Consider the following 23,660-nt stretch of genomic DNA (forward strand, 5'->3'; position numbering starts at 1 on the left):
AACCAAATCAACAGGCACTGGAAGATGGATCAGTTTGCATTTACAGAACATACACTATTAGAATAAAACCATTTAGTGCTGTGTACATTTACAAAATGTATATTCTATCCATTGAAAATAATGAGAGCTAATGATGTGTACATCTCCTGAGCAGGATCCAAAAAGGCAACAGTTAAATGCTGAACAGAGACAACTTCTGTGAAAATTTTCAGCTCAGCTCTGAAGCTTGGGAGAAGATATGAAAAAAATCCCAAGGTTCTGAGGAAACACTTGAAGCAAAATTGACTGATTCATTTTAACTACTGAAAAGCTCAGTAAAAAGGGAACCTGCCTGCCAACCCTGTTGTATTGAACTCTCCCAAGGGCTTAGTACAGCACTCAAAAAATACCATTGATTGATTGATTGATTGATTCTGAATGCAGTTCAGGTAACTAAGCCTTGATAATATTTTTGCCTTTCTGAAAGCAAATTCAAAAGCATAAGCCAATTTTTCATTTGCTACAGATAAACCGTTTTCAGGGGGAAATGAGTGTGACACCAAATAAACAAGCAGGAGACTCAGTAAGTACAACTTTTACCTAGATGACATTTTTTTCCTCCTGAAAATACAATGAACTTTATCATCTAAAAGAATTTTCTCATTCATAAGCCACTCTGGAGCTGTAAAGATCAAACTCTTAAATGGAGAAAATACTATATTTTTTGTGTTTCTGCCAATTGTGCACTGAGGAAAACAGAATTTACCATAACTAAATAAAAACAAAATTTTCTTGGAGTATTGAGCAGAATATGGGACAAAGGAATTTCTAATGCTCTCAGCTGGTTCTTTTCTTCCTTGGAAGTTCATCTTTGAGGTCACTCAGGGAGAGACATACATGTCCGTGATCTGCTTCTACCCCCTATCAGTTCGAATAGTGGGAGCGACAAGTAGGTGGAAAAAATAGCTGACCTTAGCTGAGCACGTGTTGGAGAATGCCCAGCTTCAAATTCTGGATCACTTCCGTGTAAAGAACTGAGCGGCTGCTAAGATCAAGTTAGAATAATTAGGGGAGATTGTTATTGCTTGTTTTTAAAACAGAATTTTGCCTGTGATTACCCAGGGCACAGTGCTCTATATTTTAATAATATTATACCATTATACTCTACTATTTTCCCTATCTACAATTTATTTCGATATCTGTAACATCTGTCTTCCCCTGTAGATTGTACACTCCTTCAATCAATCAGTGAAATACAACAGAGTTGATAGATGCAATCCTTGCCCACTCGGAGCTCACAGTCTGCAGGGGAAAACAGGCATTGAAATAAATTGTGGATAGGGTAAAAAGTAGAGTATAAGGATATCTACATAAGTGCTGTAGGGCTGTGGTGAATATCCAAGTACTTAAGGAGTACACCCAGTCTTAGGGTCGCATCTGGAGAGTTGCCAGTTCTCTACCAGTCTCAGACTACAGGAGGGAGAGTCAAGTAGAGTCATATCCGTTCCATTCCTAGCTTGGGCAGTGGCTAGCGAGTGGAAGGCGATCTGCTACAAACTCACCTGTTCTGGGCAGCAGCGGCATAGGAGAGAGTTGAAGGCGGAGACTCAAGTTTACTGTGCGGAAGAAGGCAGTGGTAACCACTTCCATACTTTTACCGAGAAAACTCTATGGATATATGACCAGAACGGTTGCAGGTAGAGGTGGGGTGTTCTGGGAGAGATGTGACCATGGTGCCGCTATGGGTCGGAGACGACGCGACGGCATAAGACAATAAGACATGGGTACACAGTCAAGTGCCTGGTGTGCACAAAGGGTAGGGCAGCTAGAAGAAACGAGGGTTTAGTCAGGGAGGACACCTTGGAGGAGATGTGATGTTAGAGGAGCTTTCAAGGTGAGGAGAGTGGTGGCCTGTCATTTATGAAGGGGGAGGGAATTCCAAGCTGGAGGGAAGATGTGGGAGAAGCGGCGTGGCCTAGTGGATAGAGTATGGGCCCGGAGCCTGAAGGACCTGGGTTCTAATGCTTGCTGCACCACGTGTATGCTGTGTGACCTGGGGCAAGTCACTTCACTTCCTCTGTGCCTCAGTTACCTCATCAGTAAAATGGGGATTAAGACTGTGAACTCCATGTGGGATAGGGGCTGTGTCCAACCCGATTACCTTGTATCTACCCCAGCGCTTAGTACAATGCCTGGCAGATAGTGAGCACTTAACAAATACGTTAATTATTACTATCATTATTATGTGAGCAAGGGGTCGGGTGAGATAGAGGAAATCGAGGTACAGAGGAGCAGCGTGGCCTAGTGAAAAGCACACAGGCCTGAGAGTCAGAGGACCTGGTTCTAATCCCAGGTCTGCTACTTGCCTGCGGCCCGACCTTGGATAAATCACTTAACTCCTCGGTGCCTCTATATCCCCATCTGTAAAATGGGGATCAAATACTTGTTCTCCCTTCTACTTAGACTGTGAGCCCTTTGTGGGGCAAAGACTGTGTCTCCGATCTGATGATTTTGTAGCTACTCTGGTGCTCGGCACATAGTAAGTGCTCAACCAATACCACTGTTGTTATCATTATTATTATTTTTAGAGATTGTACCAGTCAGATGCCCATTGGGAAGGAGTGGAGGGGAACTCCTTACCCTTCATTTTCTTAATAAAAACGGGTCACAGAAACGCTCAAGTGTTATTTTGCTCCCGTTTCGTGGAGAGAGACGCTGAAAACGGGGAGCCGCGGGGATGGAGAGGGGGAAGTATTTTATTAAAAAATCGGGAAGAGGAACGGAGGAGTGGGGAAAGGATCTGGCGGACTCGGGAAAGAACACCCGATCCCACATCTGCTCTTGCCCCAATTCTGAGGAATTTTTTCGTGCGATCTGAAGCACTGCCTTTCCGCCTGCCTTCCGCCAACTTTCATTCCGATCGTATTTATTGAGCGCTTAAGGTGTGCAGAGCACTGTACTAAGCTTTGGAGAAGCCCGGGCGGCAGCCAGCGGGGCCAGGGAGGTCTGCGCCTAGGGACTGCACACGAGGGTCGCGGGCCGGGATGCGGCTCGCCTTCTCCCCGTCTCCATTTCTCTTTTCCCCCTTTCAGGTAACAGGGGTGGCCAACCTCTCTGGGAGGAGGCAGGGCAGGACTCAGATGAGAGGCAGCGTTGTTTAGCGGCTAGAGCGCGGGCCTGGCAGTGAGAAGGTCGTGGGTTCTAATCCCACCTCTGCCACGCTGTTCTGCTGTGTGGCCTTGGACAAGTCACTTCACTTCTTTGGGCCTCAGTTCCCTCATCTGTAAAATGGGGATTAAGAGTGTGAACCCCACGCGGAACAGGGACTGCGTCGGACCTGCCTACCTTGCACTTACCCCGGCGCTTAGTAATAATAATAATAATGTTGGTATTTGTTAAGCGCTTACTATGTGCCGAGCACTGTTCTAAGCGCTGGGGTAGACATAGGGGAATCAGGTTGTCCCACGTGGGGCTCACAATCTTAATCCCCATTTTACAGATGAGGGAACTGAGGCCCGGAGAAGTTAAGTGACTTGCCCACAGTCACACAGCCGACAAGTGGCAGAGCTGGGATTCGAACTCATGAGCCCTGACTCCAAAGCCCGTGCTCTTTCCACTGAGCCACGCTGCTTCTCATCTGAGTCCTGCCCTGCCTCCTCCCAGAGAGGAGTACAGGGCTTGGCACGGCGTAAGCGCTTAACAAGCCCCAGAAGGCATGGATGAGTGAATGAATGAGGAAAGGGGGGCGGAGGACCAGAGGGGGCGGGGAGAGACGGAGGGAGAGGCGGGGGCTCAGGTGAGACGGAGGGCGGGGTGCACTGCTGTGCGCTGCGAGGCGCTGCGGAGTGGAGTGGAGGGGAGTGGAGGGGAGCGGAGGGGAGCGGAGGGGAGGGGAGCGGAGGGGAGCGGAGGGGAGGGGAGGGGAGGGGAGGGGAAGGGAAGGGAGGGGAGGGGAGCGGGCCGGTTGGGCGGCGAAAAGAAGAGCCGCGAGAGCCTTTGCGGGAGGCGGGGCGAGGGAGGGAGGGGGCGGCGGCGGCGGTGGCGGCTTCCGCGCCCCACCCCGGTGCTGTTGTGTGAGCAAATGAAAAAAAGAGAAGAGAGCTGTTAGGTGTGGCTCGGCCCTTCCCGTGCCAGCGGGGAGGAGACTGGGCGGCCGCCGCCACCAACACCGCCACCCAGCCCGGACCCAGCCTCTCTGTCCCCGCGCCGGACAAAGAGCAGCAGCGCCGTCTCCTCCCGGGAAGCCCCCGCCACCGCCACTTCTCAGCCTCCCCCTCCTCCTCCTCCTCCGCGCCCCGGCCTCCCCGGCCAACCCGGCCTCCCCGGCCAACCCGGCCTCCCCGGCCAACCCGGCCTCCCCGGCCAACCCGGCCTCCCCGGCCTCCCCTGCCCCCGGCCTCCCCGGCCCGCCGCCTGCGGGGTCTCGGGCGGTCCGTCCCCGGGGGCTGCCTCCCGCACCCCACCGCACCGCACCGCAGCCTCCGCTTATGCCTCGGCTTTGAGCCGCTCTCCTGAACGCATCCCCCCAACATGAGCTGCAACGGAGGGTCCCACCCGCGGATCAACACCCTGGGCAGGATGACCCGAGCCGAGTCGGGCCCGGACCTGCGCTACGAGATGACCTGCGGGGGCGGAGGCGGCGGAGGCGGCGGCGGCGGAGGCGGTGTCTGCGGGGGCGGAGGCGGGGGCGTCTGCGGGGCCGGCGGCGGGGGCTCCAACAACAAGATGTACTACGTGAGGAGGTGCGCGGGGCCCGACCAGAACTCGGACGGATACTGGTAGGTGGCCGGGACCCCACGGTCCTCCCCGCCTCACCCCGCCGGGACGCCGGTGCACGTCCCCTTGCTTCTGTTTCTCTGGATAATGCCGTCTTCCTTTTCTTTTGCTTTGCTGTCTCTCTCCCCCGTTTAGGCCGTGAGCCCGTCAGTGGGCAGGGATGGTCGGTCTCTGTTGCCGAATGGTCCATCCCAAGCGCTTTGTACAGTGCTCTGCACATAGTCAGCGCTCAATCAATACGATAGAATGAATGCGGGGGACGGTGGGGGGGAACGACCCAGCAGGCGGACGGGGGTGGGCCAGACCCCACCGGACCGGCCTTCGGGTTGGGTTTCCCGTTTTGACGAGCCACCGGACCCTGGTGGCGTTCGGCTCCCGCCTCTCTTGGCTTCTCCAGAAGTACCTTCTTGGTAGGACGAAGTTTTCTTTCGGTTGTAGACTCCGGGGGGGGGGGTCTCTCCCCCGCGGCCTTTCCTGGCTGGGGGTGGGTGGGTGGGTGGGTGGGAGGACAGGTGGCGTCCCGCCCCCACCCCCACTGGAAACGCATCGTCTGGGGTAACTTCTTGGCGTCTACTTTGGGCGGGCCAAGGCAGTGGGGCGAGAGGGACCCCCATCGTCCGGGCCTCTGGGTTGGGCAGCGGGGAGGAGGGGAAGGCTGGATTTTTTAAAGGAATCGTCGGTGGGGCAGTCCGGCCGCTAAGCTTTATCGAGCGTTTCCTGCGTGCGGACCGCTGTCCTGGGCGCTTGGGAAAATGCAGTCATTCATTCAGTAGTGATTAGGGAGCGCTTACTACGTGCAGAGCACTGTACTAAGCGCTTGGAATGATGTAATTACAGATGAGGTAACAGGCACAGAGAGCTTAAGTGATTTGCCCAGAGTCACACAGCTGACAAATGGCAGAGCGAGGATTAATAATAATAATAATAATGTTGGTATTTGTTAAGCGCTTACTATGTGCCGAGCACTGTTCTAAGCGCTGGGGTAGACATAGGGGAATCAGGTTGTCCCACATGGGGCTCACAGTCTTAATCCCCATTTTACAGATGAGGGAACTGAGGCACAGAGAAGTTAAGTGACTTGCCCACAGTCACACAGCCGACAAGTGGCAGAGCTGGGATTCGAACTCATGAGCCCTGACTCCAAAGCCCATGCTCTTTCCACTGAGCCACGCTGCTTCTCTCTGACTCCCAAGCCCGGGCTCTTTCCACTGAGCCACGCTTCTGATTCCCCAAAGTTTTGGTGGTCCCGATCCAATAATAATAATAATAATGTTGGTATTGGTTAAGCGCTTACTATGAGCCAAGCACTGTTCTAAGCGCTGGGGGAGATACAAGGTCATCAGGTGGCCCCACGTGGGGCTCACAGTCTTCATCCCCATTTTACAGATGAGGTCACTGAGGCCCAGAGAAGTGAAGTGACTTGCCCCAGGTCACGCAGCTGACAAGCGGCGGAGCCGGGATTAGAACCCACGACCTCCGACTCCCAAGCCCGGGCTCTTTCCATCGAGCCACGCTCCTTTAAAGGAGTTTGCCATCCCGTGGGGGGGACCGAAATACACCCACGGGGGTCGGCGTCTTGGGCGTGTGGCTGGGGTGGGGGGCACTTCTCGGCCGCTTTCCCTCGGCGGCGACCCCCGCCCCCCCCCCCCCCCCACGGCCTGGGCCTCAGGAAGCAGAGAGAGAGAGAGAGGGAGCCGGGGGTCGCGGGGGGAGACAGAGGACACGGAGGGTGTCCCGAGCCGCCTCCGCGCCCCTCCCCACGGCCCCGCCCCGTCCCGCCCGAGATGAAAGTCCGGCGGGAGCCCACGCCCAGGAGGGAGCGAGCCCGGCGGGGGCCATCGCTCCGGACGCTTCCCGGGGCTCCGACCACAGCCCCGCCTTGGCCCCCCCGGCCCTTCTCCCGAGGTCGGGCAGGGGAAGGGGAGGGGAGGAAGGACGGGGAGAAAGTCCGACTAGCAGGACCAGCCGTCGGGGCTTGGTCGCCGCGGGCCCGGGGGGATCGGAGGGAGGCTACGGGAGACACCCCACTCCCAACATCGTGGGGGGGCGGGAGGGAGGAAGGGAGGGAGGACCCCGGGGGGGTGGGGGGAACCAGAGGGGCGGCCCGGGACGAGAAAGCCGAAGAAACTAAAGGGGACTGGTCGAAGCGGTGCCCGAACCTTGTTTTGTTGGAACGCCGGCCGGCAAACGCTCGGCCCTTTCCGATGATAGTAGAAGCTTGTTCTCTAGCCCCAACACCTCCCCGTACAGGGCCTCCCCTCTGCGAGGGGCAGGGCCACATTTTCGGGCAGTGGGGCGTCTCTCCCCTCATCGCCGTGGGCCCGGGTGGACCCCGGCCCTGCCCTGCCCTGCCCACAACGCCTTCGAGAAGATTTTGGGTTCGCAAGCACTTTTGGACGTTGTTGACTGAAATTAATCATCTCCGATCTGCTTACTTGTGATATCTCCCCCCCCCCCCCCCCGAGTAATTGAGTTGTTGTGGGTCGCGTTTTAAAATGGCAAAAAAATGATCTTAAATGTTAAACACCCTTGACTCTTTTTAACCGGAATATTTAATAGGCGTTTCCTGGAAGGAGGAGCTGTTAAGCAATATTGAAATCAATCTAGAATGAGACGCTAGAAGTTCTTTTCATTTTCTTTCTTGGACCCGCGTTAAGTGGGCAACGATATCAGTCAGACCTTCTGGAAAAACAACAACTAAATCTAAACCCAGAAGGTGCTTTTAAAAATCCAATCCTATATTTCAAAATTACACTGAGAAAGATCGTGTTCTGCTTTTTCATGAAAAAACATGGCTTTGCTTCTATAAAGCTTGAGCCCTTCAGGACCTGTTAAATGAGTGATCGGTGCTGTTAGAGTAATGCAGTATTTTTTATAACTTTCCATAGATGTTTAGTTTTGAAAAGCTTAGAGGAAAGGTGTAATACCAAATTACTTTTTTAACTGCAGAAGGCACTTTATTAACAATTAAAAGGTAGGTATAATATTAGTGGTTGAGACTCACTTCTTAAGCAGTGAGGGGGTTTTTTTGAATGGAAGCTATTAAATTTTGCAAATTCTAAACAAATTCCTAGTCTTTTTTTGTAACTCTAGGCCTGTTGGTGAACTCAATTGATCCTTATTGAACTAAGACATTACTATGGGTGGAAAAAACAGTCTCATCTGAGCAAGTACTTTATGTTAGCTTTGATTTCCCTTTAAAAAAAACCAACTAACACCAGCAGTAGATGGTGACATCATTTGATGCAATCTGCCCACAATTGGAAGCATCACTGGACGTGCAAGAGCTTGCTTTCATTCCTTGGGACCTCGTAATGTGGTTTCCGTAAACCTGTCCCGACAAAGTTGAGATTTCAGTGGTGGTCCTAAATCTGGGGGAATTAATAGCATTATTGGAAATAATACTAAAAGCCGTGTTTGAGTATGCCCCACACTATTCTTTTTACCCGTAGGAATGGCATTAATTTACTTTGAGTTAACTTTGCAGAGTGTTACAGTTTAATATGGACGATTTTTCTGGTTAAAAAAATTCTAATTTATTTCTCCCATCTAGTTATAAACAATTTTAATTCTGCTGATTTTAGTTGAATAGTAGGTGTGTCAGATTTCAATCAGATTTTTGTGACAAATAATAGGTATTAATAAATACTTTTTCTGCCCTTATGTCCCACTTAATTTATGCTATAAACCAGTTCTCTAAGTGTGTACTGATAAGTTAACAATTGATCACCTGTTGGAATATTGTTTTCAATGAAAGCAAAATAAATCTAGACTCTGTTCTGAAGTTAAATTACATTGCAACTATGAGTGTGTTTTATAACCATAATATATCTGGTGAAGTGAATACTAATCTATTCTAGATTAAGGGCCAGATCCTATTCTCAGTTCTCTCAGTGATGTCTGTGTGAGTCTTTTACCCAAAGATTGATGGTAAAACCTAGCGTTAGGTTAGAGAAATCTGTTGTAGTTAGTGAAATCCGGAATAGTGTTGATAATTGATGTACTTAGTTGTCTCAGCCTGACATTTGCCCATCACTCTCTTGAATCATGGAAATTAGATGAACAAAATTAAAAAGTATACTACCCTTTCTTAATTCATGTTGGCTTTATTTCTGTTTTAAGTATACTCCCATCTTGGGGCCCTTGGCTGAGAACATGACTTCGCTTTAACTTTATGATTCACTAAGAATAGTGGAAAAAAACTTACTACAGACTTTTATGGTTTAGAATGAGCTCTAATCTGGTATCCATTTTTATAAACCAGGAAAGCTTTGTGGCAAAGCCAGTGAGTTAGTGTGCAAATGAAATAAATATCACCTATCATAATGAACTTTATGGCCGAAATAATTTTGGATTCAGCTTTCACTTAAAACAATATTCCAAGGTGACAGATGACTTATTTGTCTCTATATATGGAGTTCAGGTTTCAGTAGAGTAGTCCTATCTCTAAATATTAAATTGTCTCTGGTTTTTCTAATACCTCTATGTCCAACCCCCTGCCCCCCCCCCCCCCAAAAAAAACCCCACCGTACCATGGAAGGCTAATTTTTAGCTTCAGTTTCATCTGGGGCTTCTCTACACCTGTTGGAAAATATTTCCTGCTCTCCAAACCTTTCTTCAACTTCTCCTTTTGTAATACTATTTAAGGAAAGTATCTTTTTATTACAGCATTGAGTAAAACCAACAAAGGAGGTTTATGTCATCTAATCAAGCAAGTGCCATTCAGCTGTTAAATGGCCACTCTCTAAACAAGGGTGTCTCTCTCACCCCCCCCCCCCCCCCCCCCCATTTGAGTTTAGATGACTTAAATGCCTCGGGAGAAAATGCTGAGGCTCCATTAGCAAAATGCTGACTTTTCAAGGTGGGGCAAAGGAGGGACTGGGTATGCTTCCTGAGATTCCAAATGGGCAACTCGGATGAGTCAACCTGCCTTTCCAGTCAAGGAGGTTTTAGGGGCAGGGACTTCAAGCATCTGTTAACTCAGGTAACCCAAGAGATGGCTCCTGCAGGCAGGTTGTACACTGAAGTCGAACCCTGCTTTTGCCCTGTCAGTTTAATTTGTATAAGTACAGAGAAAGCAGGGAACATATTTCTCCTAAACTCAGATGGCCTCCACGTCAGGTCACCTTTCTTAGTCGGGGCGTTTTTGGTACCCTGTCCACTGATATCTGTATGTGAGGATTGAAAACTAATGACTAAAGAAGGCCAGGCAGTAATCTCTGTCTCCACCTTTAATCCGGTGTTCTTCAATCATCCCAAAATTGAGAAACTTGAGAAATAAACTCATTGCGGGCAGGGAACACGTCTTCCAACTCTTTTATATTGTACTCCTTGGGCAAGTCACTTAAACTTCTTTGGGCCTCAGTTGCCTCATCTATAAAATGGGGATTAAGACCGTGAGCCCCATGCGTGACAGGAACTGTGTCCAACCCGATTTGCTTGTATCCACCCCAGTGCTTAGTACAGGGCCTGGCACATAGTAAGCGCTAAACAAATGCCATCATTATTGTACTCTCCCAAATGTAAGTACAGTACATTTGTACAGTGTTTGGTACAGAGTAAACACACAGTAAATTGGTAGTTAAATTTATTGGGCGCCTACTGTGTGCAAAGTACTGTACCATACTGTACCAGCTATTTGGAGAGTACAATATAACAGACATTCTCTGCCCACAACAAGTTTACATTCTAGAGAGGAGCTGGCAGTTTAGAGATGAATTTACAGTCTACAGTGAGTTTACAATCTGTGAAAATATTTTCACTAAGGTCAAAAAACAAAAAAACTGAAGAACTGCTGTTCCATTATTCAGATATTTCACTTAGCTCAAATTACTTGTTTTTTTAACTATTGCATTGCTTATCTGAAATATTGAGCTCCCCTTCTGAGATAAATCAATCCATGGTATTGAGTGCTTACTATGTACGGAGCACTGTACTAAATGCCTGGGACAGTACAATACCACGGAATTAGCAGACATGTTCCCTACCCATAACAAGCTTACAGTCTAGAGGGGGAGACAGACATTGATATGAATAAAAAATTTATAGAAATTTATAATAGGCTACTACTCAAAATGTTTGTTTTCTTTCATTTTTCTGCCAGGCTATAATACTAGCAGCATGAAAGATTGTAGTGATGCAAACTAGGTAAATAAATTAAAGTCCGATTTCTTTAACACTCGAGTGGTTTTTTTTTTTTCAAGGCAGCAATAGGGCGGTTTTTAAAATTATGGTGTATACCCAAATTTTTGTTCTTTGCCATTGATATTTTAAGTCTGTTTTTCTTCTAGCCATTAAATAAAGAGCATAAGTCAAACCCTTGCTGAGTTGCCTATTTTGACACATTTGTAATAGGTAAAATAGTTTATTTTTACCCAAAGTTGTGCATATCATGATGTGAATCCCTTTGATCTCATGAGCATAAAGATAAAATGAGGTGGGGTTTTTTTTCCATTTTCCAAAGAATAAATTTGACTAGGAATTCCATTTAGCTTAGTTGTTTGGCAAATAATGTCTTTAGGTTTCCCTTTCTAAAATGGGGCGTCGCTTTCTATATGGTGATTGAAAAATTCATGTTCATCCTTTTAGTTCATATGGAATGGGTGTATGGGTTCCTAAAATGTTACCTACTAATGAATAATCTTACAGTAAGAATTAATTTTGAACTGGATTTCTGCCTGAGACAGAAATTGTTCATGATCACCAGTATTACTTTTGAAAACATACATGAGAGGGGAAAATATTTATTATGATTTCAAATTATTAGAAGATACTTTTGTTTGGAGGAAAACATTTAGAAAAATCTAACCCTTACTTTGGAGTCTTTGTATATGAATGCCTATTATTTCTGTGTTAAGAAAATGCATTACTGAGCTATGATAAGTGAAAAAATGTAGTTTGGAAACCAACACCTGCGTCATATTTACTTCATTGTGCAGAATAAAGATGCACATTTCTCAGCTGATTGATCAAAAATTGTATAGTGACTTCGGGTTCTGGAGAAGATTAGACTCAAAGCAGATGTATTTTAAATTGAATAATTCAAAATTAGAGCAGGGAGAATTTGGGGGGTTTATAAAGAACATATTTATTAGGAAGTTACAGTGAGCTGTATGACCCCTGTGCCTTTTATAACCTATATTGGTCCTCAGAGTGGACCAATGAATTAAGATACTGATTCAGTGAAAAAACAATATTACCCCACCCGATAAAATCCAAATGCATTAACATATCTAATAAATGGTCAGATACACTTGCTTTGTTAGCACACAAAAAACAAAAACAAACTTGTCTTTTGAGTTACTAACTTAGAATGACTAGCCAAAATTTAGTTCATTTTTTTCTAATGGTTTCCATTTTGCTAATGATTTGCCATTCCCAAGGGTACAAAAAGCACATACTTATCAATAAGTCAAAAATGATGACAACCAGGAGTTTACATGTGTATCACACTAGGGTTTGCTATCTTTCAGTCTGCAACTGGCTTGAGTACTAAAGAAACAATACAGGACATGCACCACACCAAGGTGAAAATAGTATAAAAAAGGGAAAAAGCTGTTTTGGGGGGATTTTTTTTGGCAACACAGAATGGTACCAAAAAGCCAAGATATAGGGCAAAACAATTTGCCACAGCAGAATTACTTGCAGAATATCACATGCTATTGGAATGAACAAAATAAAGAATAGTTGTTCTATTGCTTGTCCTAAACAGTTATATCTTCAGGAAAGAGCATATGTTTTGAATTGAGCAATGTAATAAGTGTAGTGGTCGTGCAGAACAATCTGTGTTTTAAATAAACCACATTATTTTTAAGCCTATTCAGGTAAAATATTGAGAGAAGAATCAACCTTTTTTTAAGGCTAAGCTGTAGTATTGTGAAGTACTAGTTTTACCTTGGGGAAACGTTTTATTTTGAAGCTTAGAACAAAATAAATAATATCTTCAGTTACAGTTGGAGTACATTCATCCAGAATATTAGGTTCCCATTCAGAGTGGGCTTCTTACCCCTCCATTCTTCTGACATCAATAAAAATAAATTTGGTGCCTTTGACATAAGGTGAGGAAAATGGAAGCACTGTCCCTTATTCAACATCATGAAATTAGAAGTAAATATTGCATTGGGCTAAGGAACAAATGTCTCAGGCTGAGAGTGATAATTCTGATTTTGCCATTTTCCATAAGTTTTAGCTTTTTTTCCTTTGGCCAGTATGCATCTTCCTTGGTCCTGGTTTTTGGTAATACGTTGTGCTGCAAAGAAGTTAGGGTTTTTTTTATTTGTTTTTGTTTTGTTTTTATAACTTTTTCACCTTGGTGTGGTGCATGGTTACTTTAGTACTCAAAAATATTAGTATGAAAAGTGTCAGTAGTCTATCAATCCACAAGATTGTAAACATCGTGAGAAAGGGATTGCCCTTACCAAGTCTATTGTACTCTTCTTAGCGCTTAGTACAGTGCGCTGCACACATTAAATGCTCAAGTACCATTGATTGACTGCTTAGTATAGTCCTCTGCCTGGAGTAAATGCTGAATAAAAAGCATTGATTTTTAGAAATGCAGATTATTTTTATTCTACTATTGCAATTTAAAAAATTTTAAAACAGAAGGACCATACAAGTTATGGTACATTCCTATGAATTAGAACATGTCTTATGGAACCATATTTCTGCTTTATTTTTATTTTTCAAAAGAAGGCACTGCCAGATGAATTTAGAACCTTGTACACATGTTCATGTTAATATAAGAAAATATTTTTCAGAATATTTCAAATGAAAATGCAGTGCTACATATAATATTCTTTGTAGAAAATATTTTGTTTCTGTAATATGAAAGTGAAGACTGATATGTTCTGTTCTCCTCATTGCATATTAGGAAGGCATTGATCTTATTTCTTACCCGGTGCGACTGTTGTCAATTGCCCATCCCAGCGTGCTCCCCCCAAACCCCTGCATTATTCCTATTATTTTTAGATTTTAGATTGCATCTGAATTAATATTCTTGTCCCTTTTCCCAGGATAAAGAATAGTGCCTTGCACAAAGTAAGCACATAACAAATGTCATAAATCACAGTAATAATAATAGTACAACAACCAACAAAGCGGTCAATCCATGTCTCCCTACTCCTCAGGAACCTCCAGTGGCTGCCCATCCACCTCTGCATCAAACAGAAACTCCTTACCATCGGCTTTAAAGCCCTCAATTAGCTGCCCCATCCTACCTCACCTTATTAATCTCCTACTCTAGCCCAGCCTGTACTCTCCGCTCCTCTAGCGCCAGCTTCTCATTGTGCTTTGATTTCATCTCATCTTGTCTCCAGCCCCTTTCCCACATGCTCCCCCTGGCCTGGAACTTCCTCCCCCTCCATATACACCAGACCACCACTCTCTCCACCTTTGAAACATTGTTGAGGTCACATCTCCTCCAAGAAGCCTTCCCCGATTAAGTCTTTTCCCCAGATTGCTCTCCCTTCTGTGTCGTCTATACACTTGGATTTGTGACCTTTGGACATTTGATATTCTCCCCACTCCTAACCCCACAACACTTGTGTACATATCTTTAAATTATATATATATTACAAATTATCTGTGTTGTCTGTCTTCCCTTGTAGACTTAAAGCTTGCTGTGGGCAGGGAATGTGTCTGGTAATTCTGTTGTACTGTAATAATAATAATGTTGGTATTTGTTATGCGCTTACTATGTGCCGAGCACTGTTCTAAGCGCTGGGGTAGACATAGGGGAATCAGGTTGTCCCACTTGGGGCTCACAGTCTTAATCCCCATTTTACAGATGAGGGAACTGAGGCACAGAGAAGTTAAGTGACTTGCCCACAGTCACACAGCCGACAAGTGGCAGAGCTGGGATTCGAACTCATGAGCCCTGACTCCAAAGCCCGTGCTCTTTCCACTGAGCCACGCTGCTTCTCTAATTAATTAATTAGATTAATTAATTAAGTAGGGTAATTAATCAGTCAGTGGTATTTATAGAATGCTTTATCATACACAGAGCGCTATACTAAGCTCTGGCTTGGTGGGGCCAGATGGCCAGCAGTTCTTGTTAGCATAGTCACACATGCAAAAGAACCATTCTTATGTGGAAGTCCTAGAATCACATAAGGACCATCACTGTGCATTGGGCCTCATGGGCACATGCCCATCACCACCTCCTGCTTGGGATTGACTTCAAGATAGCAAACCCAGCAGAAACCTCAGGAAAGATATACTTTTGCTCTCCTTGGGAATAGTGAAGGCTATATTTTAGGCAAGAATAATATCTTTGTTGGACTGAATTATCCAAAAAAGTATCTTAGTTCTCCACATTACTTTGCTTGAGAAGACTTGGCCTAATTTACTCCTGGGGAGTGACACTGGCTTTGCTTGTAGTGAAGAAGTTGGAACTTTTAGGTTTCTAGGTATCAGGGTTCAGCCAGACTGAACTCATAAGCAGTTCGCCATTGAGAACTATTCAACCCCTGGTTTTAAGAGTGTTTCGACTGTGGTCATAGTAAAAATTTCTTAGGTGGTTGGCAAGATTTTCAATTATTTTATGATTCCTTAGAATTTCAGGTCTGACTTGAAAATCCTTTCATTGTTGCCCACCCTGAATATATTTTGATGAGAAAGGAAACAAACCTTCAACCTTTCAGAACGCTGTTTCTTTGCCTCTTCTAGATGAAAAAAAATCCAATGAAAAGTTTTTTTAAAAAAATTTCTGATTGTGAACTTGAAAACAATCATTACATGTATTTCTGAAGTCATTTGGAATTTTTGGACAAGTTGAAGCAGCAAACAGTCTCTTTAGGCTAGAAGAAGTGATGAAAGTGTGGCAGGTTTTTATCCTTCATTAGTTTTAGGAAAGCAGGAAGGGGAATCACTACATAATCCAAGACCATGTTATAAAGTGAGAATTTTTATCCAGTGGAACAATTGTGTATTGTGGAATCTATGACTTTGGTATTTTTCCACAATCCTTTTTTAGGATTAGTGGCTTACTTGCTTATAATGAGAAAACTTGGCATTTCTTATCGAGTCTTGAAAATTTGAGCAAGATGAACAACGCATTCATTTACCCCTTTAGTGGAAGTTTTATGTGTATTTTTGATGAGTGTTCTATTCACTAAGGGACATTGCCCAAGCTTGTCTGAGTGCTCCAGTTCCATCACTCAGGAATAGTTTCCAGTCAGAGAGACCTCACCTACATTCAACTAGTGCTGGCTTGTCCAGTAGGCTGACTCCCAGAAACAGCCAAGCCCACATTAAAAAACAAAATTCTCATCCGTGTACAATGGGTTTTTTGATTCTCCATATTATTGGGCTCTGTAGGAGAGGAGGAGAGTACTAATTAAGAACTGATCATGATGAAATGACATTCCATGGGTACTCTTAGATACTTATACAAAATATTTATGTGCAAAGTTTGTTTGGGCCGTGACTTTGGAGAAGCAGGTAGAAAAGGTTAAGGGGTCTAAAGGGAACTGAGATTGGGATGGAGAAATATCTGTGTCTAAAGAGTTGAAGGTCCCTATACTTCTTTAATTTAGAATACTCCCATGATCTGTGTTGGCTTTTCTTATCTCAAAGATTTCAAAATGAAAAGATGTCAAATCAAATACTCCAGAATGCATTATTACTGGTTTGGTGGAAAAAGTAGTCAGGTGTTGTTTAAAGATATTTACACTAGGGCGGGCCTAAAATAAAATTTTTACTTGTCCCTCTAGACTGCTAGCTTGCTGTGAGCAGGGAATGTGTCTTCCAACTCTGTTGTGTTGTATGTACTCTCCCAAGCACTTAGTATTGTGCTCTGCACACAGAAAGTGCTCAATAAATACCATTTGCCAATTGATAGATCGTCCCCATGCCTCTTCTACCAACTTTGTTTCTTCTGCAACCATTGCACATACTTTTTAGGGGAATTTGAAATTTTTCACCACCCACAGCTTCATGTGCCAGTGAAGTCATTATACTTTGCTTATGACAAAAACACAAGCTGTTGGCATTGAAGGCAAGCACCAAGCACCAAGTTGAAAAAGTGTTATGTTGGTTTTGGTCTTAACTCTACTTTGGCGTGAGAAGTGGAGTTTCACTTTACATTAAACACAACAAGGTGAACTTAAACAGCAATGGTGTCTTCTTCAAATATGAAGGACAACTCTGAGAAAGAGAGAGAGAGAGAGAGTGTGTGTGTGTGTTTGTGTAGATATACTTTCACTCCTTTTTTTTAAAGTTGCTTTAAATTTTTCATTACTGAAATTCTTTTTCTTTTTTCTTAGTCAAACTGGTGGCACCATGTCCAGACACCAGAACCAGAACACGATTCAGGAACTCTTGCAGAATTGTTCGGATTGTTTAATGCGTGCTGAGCTGATAGTTCAACCTGTAAGTCCTCTTGTTCTTTGTAGTCTTGACTAACATTCACACTTAAATTCTTTACTTTGATAGAATGGTCTGTTTCCCACTGTGATGTTCCTTGTTTCTCTGCTCCTCTGACCCTTTTACCCATTGTGAATTTCAGATGGGTTCAATTGTTCTTCCCCACATAGACTAACTCTGTGTTTCTCAAAGCCTCATTTTTTTGTTTGTTTTTAATGCTGTTTGTTAAGTGCTTACTATACGCCAGGCACTATACTAAGCTGTGGTAGATACAAGGTAATCAGGTTGGACATGGTCCCTGTCCCACATGGGGCTCACAGTCTTAATCCTGATTTTATAGATGAAGTAACTGAGGCACAGAGACTTTGAGTGACCTGCCCAAGGTCTCACAGCAGAAAGTGGCAGTGCAGGGATGGGAACCCAGGTCCTGCTGACTCCCAGGCCCGTGCTCTATCTACTAGGCCACACTTCTTCTCTAGTTCCTCAGTTCTTTCCTCCTCACTCCCCATGCGCCTTCCCCCCAACCCCCGGTTTAAGGCTGTTCACTTGTCCACAAGCTCAAACTGGTGGCTCTTTGAAGGAATTCCCACTCTCAGCTGGAGTTAAAATAATGAAGTGAATAGTGGATAGTTTCAAGCTAATTTCATGTAGAACCCTGTAGGGGGCTCCTTGTGCCCATGAGTATGGCCTGATGGAAAGAGCCAAGAGGCTGGCAGTCAGGAGACCTGGGTTCTAATTCCGGATCCACTGCTTGCCTGCTCTTTGACCTTGTGCAAGTTATTTAACTTCTCCGACCCTCAGTTTCCTCATCTGTGAAAATGAGGATTAAATATCTGTTCTCCCTTCCCCGTATACTGTGAGCTCCAGGTGGGACAGGGACTGTCTGCTTACCTTATATCCCTGCTCTACCCTCCCGACCTCCAACCCTTGCTTAGTTTGGTTCTTGGCATGTATTAAATGTTTAACAAATACTGTAATGATTACTATTAGAAGAAGAAGCAATTTTCAGTTTCAGAAGTGATATACACTAATGCTAATGTTCTCACTGTACCTTGATCCCGTTTGCTACCAATCTCTTGCCCTCATCCTGCCTCTGGCCTGGAATGCCCTCCCTCCTCATATCCAACAGACAATTACTCTTCTCCCTGGCCCCCCCGCCTCCCCGCCCCAAAGCCTTATTGACAACACATCTCCTCCAAGAGGCCTTCCCTGACTAAATCCTTTTGTCCTTTTTTTTTTGTAACTCCCTACTGCAATCCCCGATTCCCTCCCTGCCCAGCATCACAGCATTTATGTGCATATCTGTAATTTATTTATATTAATGCCTGTCTCCCCCTCTAGAGTGTAAGCTTGTTTTTGGACAGGGAATGTGTCTGTTATATTGTACTCTCCCAAGTGCTTAGTACAGTGCTCTGCACACAATAAGTGCTCAGTAAATGCAACTGACTGGCAGGAGGGAACCCCTTTTGTGAAGGACAGGGACCTTGTCTAATTTCCATCCATGTATTCTTTCCCAGGACTTAGTACGATGTTGTGCCTGCAGCACTTAATAGATTTTGTTATGACAAATGACATATGAAGTTCTTCCTGTTCACTAAGGGCCAAATGTTGGCTTTATTCAGCTAAACTCTGCTCAGTGGATTTTATTGGGAGTTGTGTATATATAGGGAGAGGTATAATTGTATATCTGAAATATAAGAGATAAGAATGCTATCAGTAAGTATTGAGCGCTTACTGTGTGCAGAGCTCTTGGGGGGGGCACATTACAATAGAGTAGATAGATATGCTCCCTGCCCACAAGGAACTTACAGACTAGAAGAAGAGACAGACATTAAAATAAATTACAGATAGGAAAAATAGGAAAGTAGAGGGGTATGTATATAAGTGCTATGGGGGTTAGGGTGGAATGACTATCAAGTCAGTCAGTCATATTTATTGAGTGCTTACTGTGTGCAAAGCACTGTACTAAGTGCCTGGAAGGGTTCAATATAATGGGGTTGGTAAAAACATTCCCTGCTTACAACGACCTCACTGTCTACAGGACAAACTCCCAATCAAGAGTGCTTAAAGGGTACAGAGTCAAGTGCATAGATGGACACATAAGATGAAAACTTTCTGGTTCAAAATTCTTTGGCTCTCCAACTGGACTCTTCTGCAAATCAAAGCCCCAAAACAAAAAACTTTCCTGAAAGTGTTTAATTTTATTTTAAGTACACTGATGGCCCTGGTGAATACCAGACAAGATGCACGTGATATTATCATTATTTATTATTATATCTCATGCATTACTCCAGACCCGCAACTTAACATGATGCTGTCACCCAAGCTATTTTGTGGAAGTAAACTGATGGCACACTATCCTAGTGCATTTCATCAGGGGGAACCCCCCCCCCCCCGCCGCCAAAATAAAGGCACCCCACCTACTTCAGAGCCTTTGCATTGGTTCCCCTCTGGAGTCTGTATGAACTCTGGCATCATATCTGAGCCCTGGAACATGATGGCAGGAACTGCGGGAGAGGAATGCTTGGTGCTTAAATGATGGATATTCTAATCGTGGCTCTTTCACATGTTTGCTGTGTGACCTTAGGCAAGTCACTTCATTTTTCTGTGCCTCAGCTACCTCATCTATATAATGGGGATTAAGACTGTGAGCCTCATGTGGGACAGGGACTGAGTCCAACCTGATTAGCTTGTATCTACCCTAGTGCTTAGAACAGTGCTTGGCACATAGTAAGCATTTAACAAATACTGTTATTATTATTATTATCATCATCATCATCCCGAGCAGGACAGACCAGTGGAAAACTAATCTTTCGTTTAAAAGACAGGACAAATGGCTGCCTTGTTGCTGATACTGGGAAAATCATGTCTTTTCTCTGTCTTGCGGAAGTACAAATAACACTCTGTTCGGTCCTAAAGGAAAGTGAAATATTAAGTGCTGCAATTTACATATTTTTGCATCTTTCAGGAGCTGAAATATGGAGATGGTATACAGCTTGGTAGGAGCAGAGAATTGGATGAGTGTTTTGCTCAGGCCAATGATCAAATGGACATCACTGATAGCTTGATCAGAGAGATGAGACAAATGGGACAGCCTTGTGATGCTTATCAGAAAAGGTAATGCCATTCACGAATGATGGGAGAAAGATTTAGACACCCATATTTAAAAACTCAATATCTTGATTCTACTGCTAATGTTATGACATTTCTCCCTAGTTCAGAGTACAAGTTTGTTTTAGGAAAAGTTCGTCTTTGTGGGATTTGTATCTGGGATATTTGAAGGTACAAATTGTTATTGGTGTACACCATTATGATATTCTGTGAAATGATCTGGTTTCTGAAGAGGTACAAAGCAATAGGATCCCCTTTAGATTGTAAGTTCTTTGTGAGCAGGGAATGTATCTGTTGTTAAATTGTATTCTCCCGAGCTCTTAGTACAGTGCTTTGCACACAGAGCACTCAACAAATACAATTGAATGAATGAAAAGAGAGTAAGGGCTCAAAATTCAAGAGATCAGTTTTACTACTAGTTGAGTGTCTGTGGTTTCGGTTTCCAATAGGTGATCTTAGCAGCCCATTTTTTTTCCTTTTAAGAAATGTTAACTAAACTTTCCATTTGGAGGGTCAGATAAAGATAATATCGTCATCCTTGAGTTCTTATAAAGTTAGTTCTTTTCTGAGTTAGTTGAATGATAACATACATAAGCTATTCACACTTAAAAAAATGCCTCAGTCCTGTGGCGTATATGCTGGTTTCCTTGTTCTATGTTCTCAAAGTGGTCTAGATTGTAAGCCCCACTAAGCATAGAGACTCTAGTTCCCACCTGTGCTTTCTTTCCCAGTGCTTAGAGTGCCCTGCACGTAGTAAGTGTTTAAAAATTACTATTGCTGTAACTATTACTACTGCTGCCATTTAAGACCCATTGGCGAGAGGCCCTCACAGCCCATCCTAATTTGATGATCGATTTTTATTCAGTATTTTAATACATCTGTTGACCAAAAAAATTTTTTTATGGTGTTTAAGTGCTTACTATGTGTCAAGTACTGGGGTAGATAAAAGTTGATCACATTGGACAGTCCCTGTCCCACATGGAACTGACAGTCTAAGTAGGAGGGTATAGGATTTAGTCCCCATTTTGCAGTTGAGGAAACTGAGGCACAGAGAAGGTAAGTGACTTCCTCAAGGTCACACAGCAAACAGGTGGCAGAGCCAGGATTAGAATCCAGGGTCTCTGACTCCCAGGCCTATACTCCTTCCAGAGGCCATGCTGCTTCTCATAAATTTATAGATAGGAGTTTTGTCTTGTATGTGTACTGATTAGTGGAGATCCAGGATAAAAAGTGGAAATTTGCATGGTCTACCTGTTTCTCGGAAAACATTCTCTTCATGTGAGATTGTCTCTCTCCTCTGCAGATTGCTTCAGCTTCAAGAGCAAATGCGGGCCCTCTACAAAGCCATCAGCGCTCCCCGCGTTCGGAAGGCCAGCTCTAAGGGAGGCGGAGGGTATACCTGTCAGAGTGGCTCAGGGTGGGATGAATACACCAAACGGCTCACCAGTGAATGTCTGGGGTGGATGAGACAGCAAAAGGTAAACCACTGGGTTTGAGGGGTTTGAAACAATGCCTTGGGGGCCATTAGTTATCCAAAGGAAATGCGGAAAAGATGAAGTTGTTTATTTTTTTTAAGGGCAGCTGTGAAAACCGGAAACTTCAGTTAGTTTGAATGAAAGATTGGTGTGCATTTTCCTATTTGCATAAATAAATTTTTTAAAAGGACCAACTTAAGTGGTGAGTGTGGAACATTTACTTCCCACAGTTCATGTGTTGCATCAGAAAATGTTCTATAAGTCGTTTGTTTTGAATTTGAGATTTTGTCAGGTTTGCATCTGTGTGCCAGATTATGTGCTTAAAAAAATATATATTTGGAGGAGGGGAGAATGTATCACAACCAGATAGTCCAGTATTGAAGTGCTGTCCAGTTAACTCATTTCTGTAGACAATTGTCTTTATAGGCAGTTGCTCTGAGAATGGTGTGGGACTGAAGCAAAATACTTACTTTTGAAATTTGTACTGACCTTATTCTGGAACTGGAGTTTCTGGAGAAGCAGCGTGGCTCAGTGGAAAGAACATGGGCTTTGGAGTCAGAGGTCATGAGTTCGAATCCCAGCTCTGCCACTTGTCAGCTGTGTGACCGTGGGCAAGTCACTTAACTTCTCTGTGCCTCAGTTACCTCATCTGTAAAATGGGGATTAAGACTGTGAGCCCCACGTGGGACATCCTGATTACCCTGTGTCTACCCCAGTGCTTAGAACAGTGCTCGGCACATAGTAGGCGCTTAACAAATACCAACATTATTATTATTATTATTAAAGAGTATTATTTCTGTGGTTCAGTTACTGTTTGTTTCTGTTTTAAATAATAATTAGCCACTGCAATTAACAGGTGTCAAAAGCAATGCATAATGAAGGACAGGGGGATTTTGTGATGCTGACTAATTATCCAGTGCCACAGTTCTACAGCAGTGGGGGATTCTTTGGGGGGAATTTGCAAGTGAGTTGTAGTGACAGGGTCTTAAGGGTCAGGAATTATAAGTTAACATTATTATTATTATTATTAGCCTGAACCACCTTTAACTTAAATTTCATTACATTCCCCTCTTGGTTAGAGTTTGGTGCAGCCTTATGCTATTGATGAACATGAGTCTTGCATTTGCAACATGAGATGTGGCTTTTAGTTCTGAGATAAAATAGTTCCTTTGTTGGTTAAACAATTATATTAGAAGAATGAGCTTAAAGATCAGGGATCTCAGGCACTTTCATTCATCATATTGGAGATCAGCAGTTTTTGAACAGGAATAAATCTGTTGAAAACTGGCACTATTTAGAGAGAGGCAATCCCCTGGATATTATTGATACAAATGAAAAGGTAATGTGTATTATCTGAGTGGATCACTAATGGGCCCAATTAGCAAAGGCCCTGACATTTTTAGAGGATCAGTGTGACCTAGTGGAAGGACCATAGGCCTGGGAGTCTGAGGACCTGGGTTCTAATCTCAGATCTGCCACGTGCCTGCAGTGGGATTTAGGGCAAGCAACTTCTCTGTGCCTCAGTTCCCTCATCTGTAAAAGGGGAATTTAATACCCGTTCCCCTCCTACTTAGATTATGAGCCCTGTGTGGGACAGGGACTGTGTCTGACCTGATTATCTTGTATCTTCTACAGTGCTTAGAGCAGTGCTTGACACATAGTACATGCTTCACAAGTACCACAATTATTTTTTAATGAATATGAGAATTATTGTTATTTTAACTGGGCCATGTCTCAGTGTGGCCGATATTTCTTAAGGTTATCTGCGAGTCTGTGAAACCCAGATTAGAGTGCATTTGATTTCTGATTTACTATTCCAACCATAGTCCCCAAGGAGAATACAGGCAGCAGAGGTTATTTTAGTATTTACCTGCCTGGTTATGCTCTTGTTTTCTCCCATCCTCAACTTATCTTCCTTCACTTAACCCACTGCTGTGTAGTTTGCATTTCACTCTC

The 23,660-nt window shown here is 44.2% G+C and overlaps 1 protein-coding gene across 2 annotated transcripts in view; it reads left to right on the plus strand.

The window, feature by feature from the left end:
- The first annotated feature begins 4,387 nt into the window (after nt 1–4,387).
- Nucleotides 4,388–23,660, plus strand: part of LOC100083608 (desmoplakin) — a 47,137-nt gene continuing 27,864 nt past the window's right edge. Inside the window, exons 1-5 of one of the 2 annotated variants that reach the window (XM_029052540.2) lie at nt 4,475–4,616; nt 4,695–4,757; nt 17,019–17,124; nt 20,087–20,235; nt 21,533–21,707. In XM_029052540.2, coding sequence (XP_028908373.1) covers nt 4,510–4,616; nt 4,695–4,757; nt 17,019–17,124; nt 20,087–20,235; nt 21,533–21,707 — 600 coding nt within the window. In that variant the 5' untranslated portion in view covers nt 4,475–4,509. Of the gene's footprint in view, nt 4,758–17,018; nt 17,125–20,086; nt 20,236–21,532; nt 21,708–23,660 lie in introns of both variants that reach the window. The other variant, XM_029052539.2, reaches the window with a different exon arrangement.

The sequence above is a fragment of the Ornithorhynchus anatinus genome, chromosome X2 (assembly GCF_004115215.2).
Source record: "Ornithorhynchus anatinus isolate Pmale09 chromosome X2, mOrnAna1.pri.v4, whole genome shotgun sequence".
Classification (NCBI taxonomy): Eukaryota; Metazoa; Chordata; class Mammalia; order Monotremata; family Ornithorhynchidae; genus Ornithorhynchus; species Ornithorhynchus anatinus.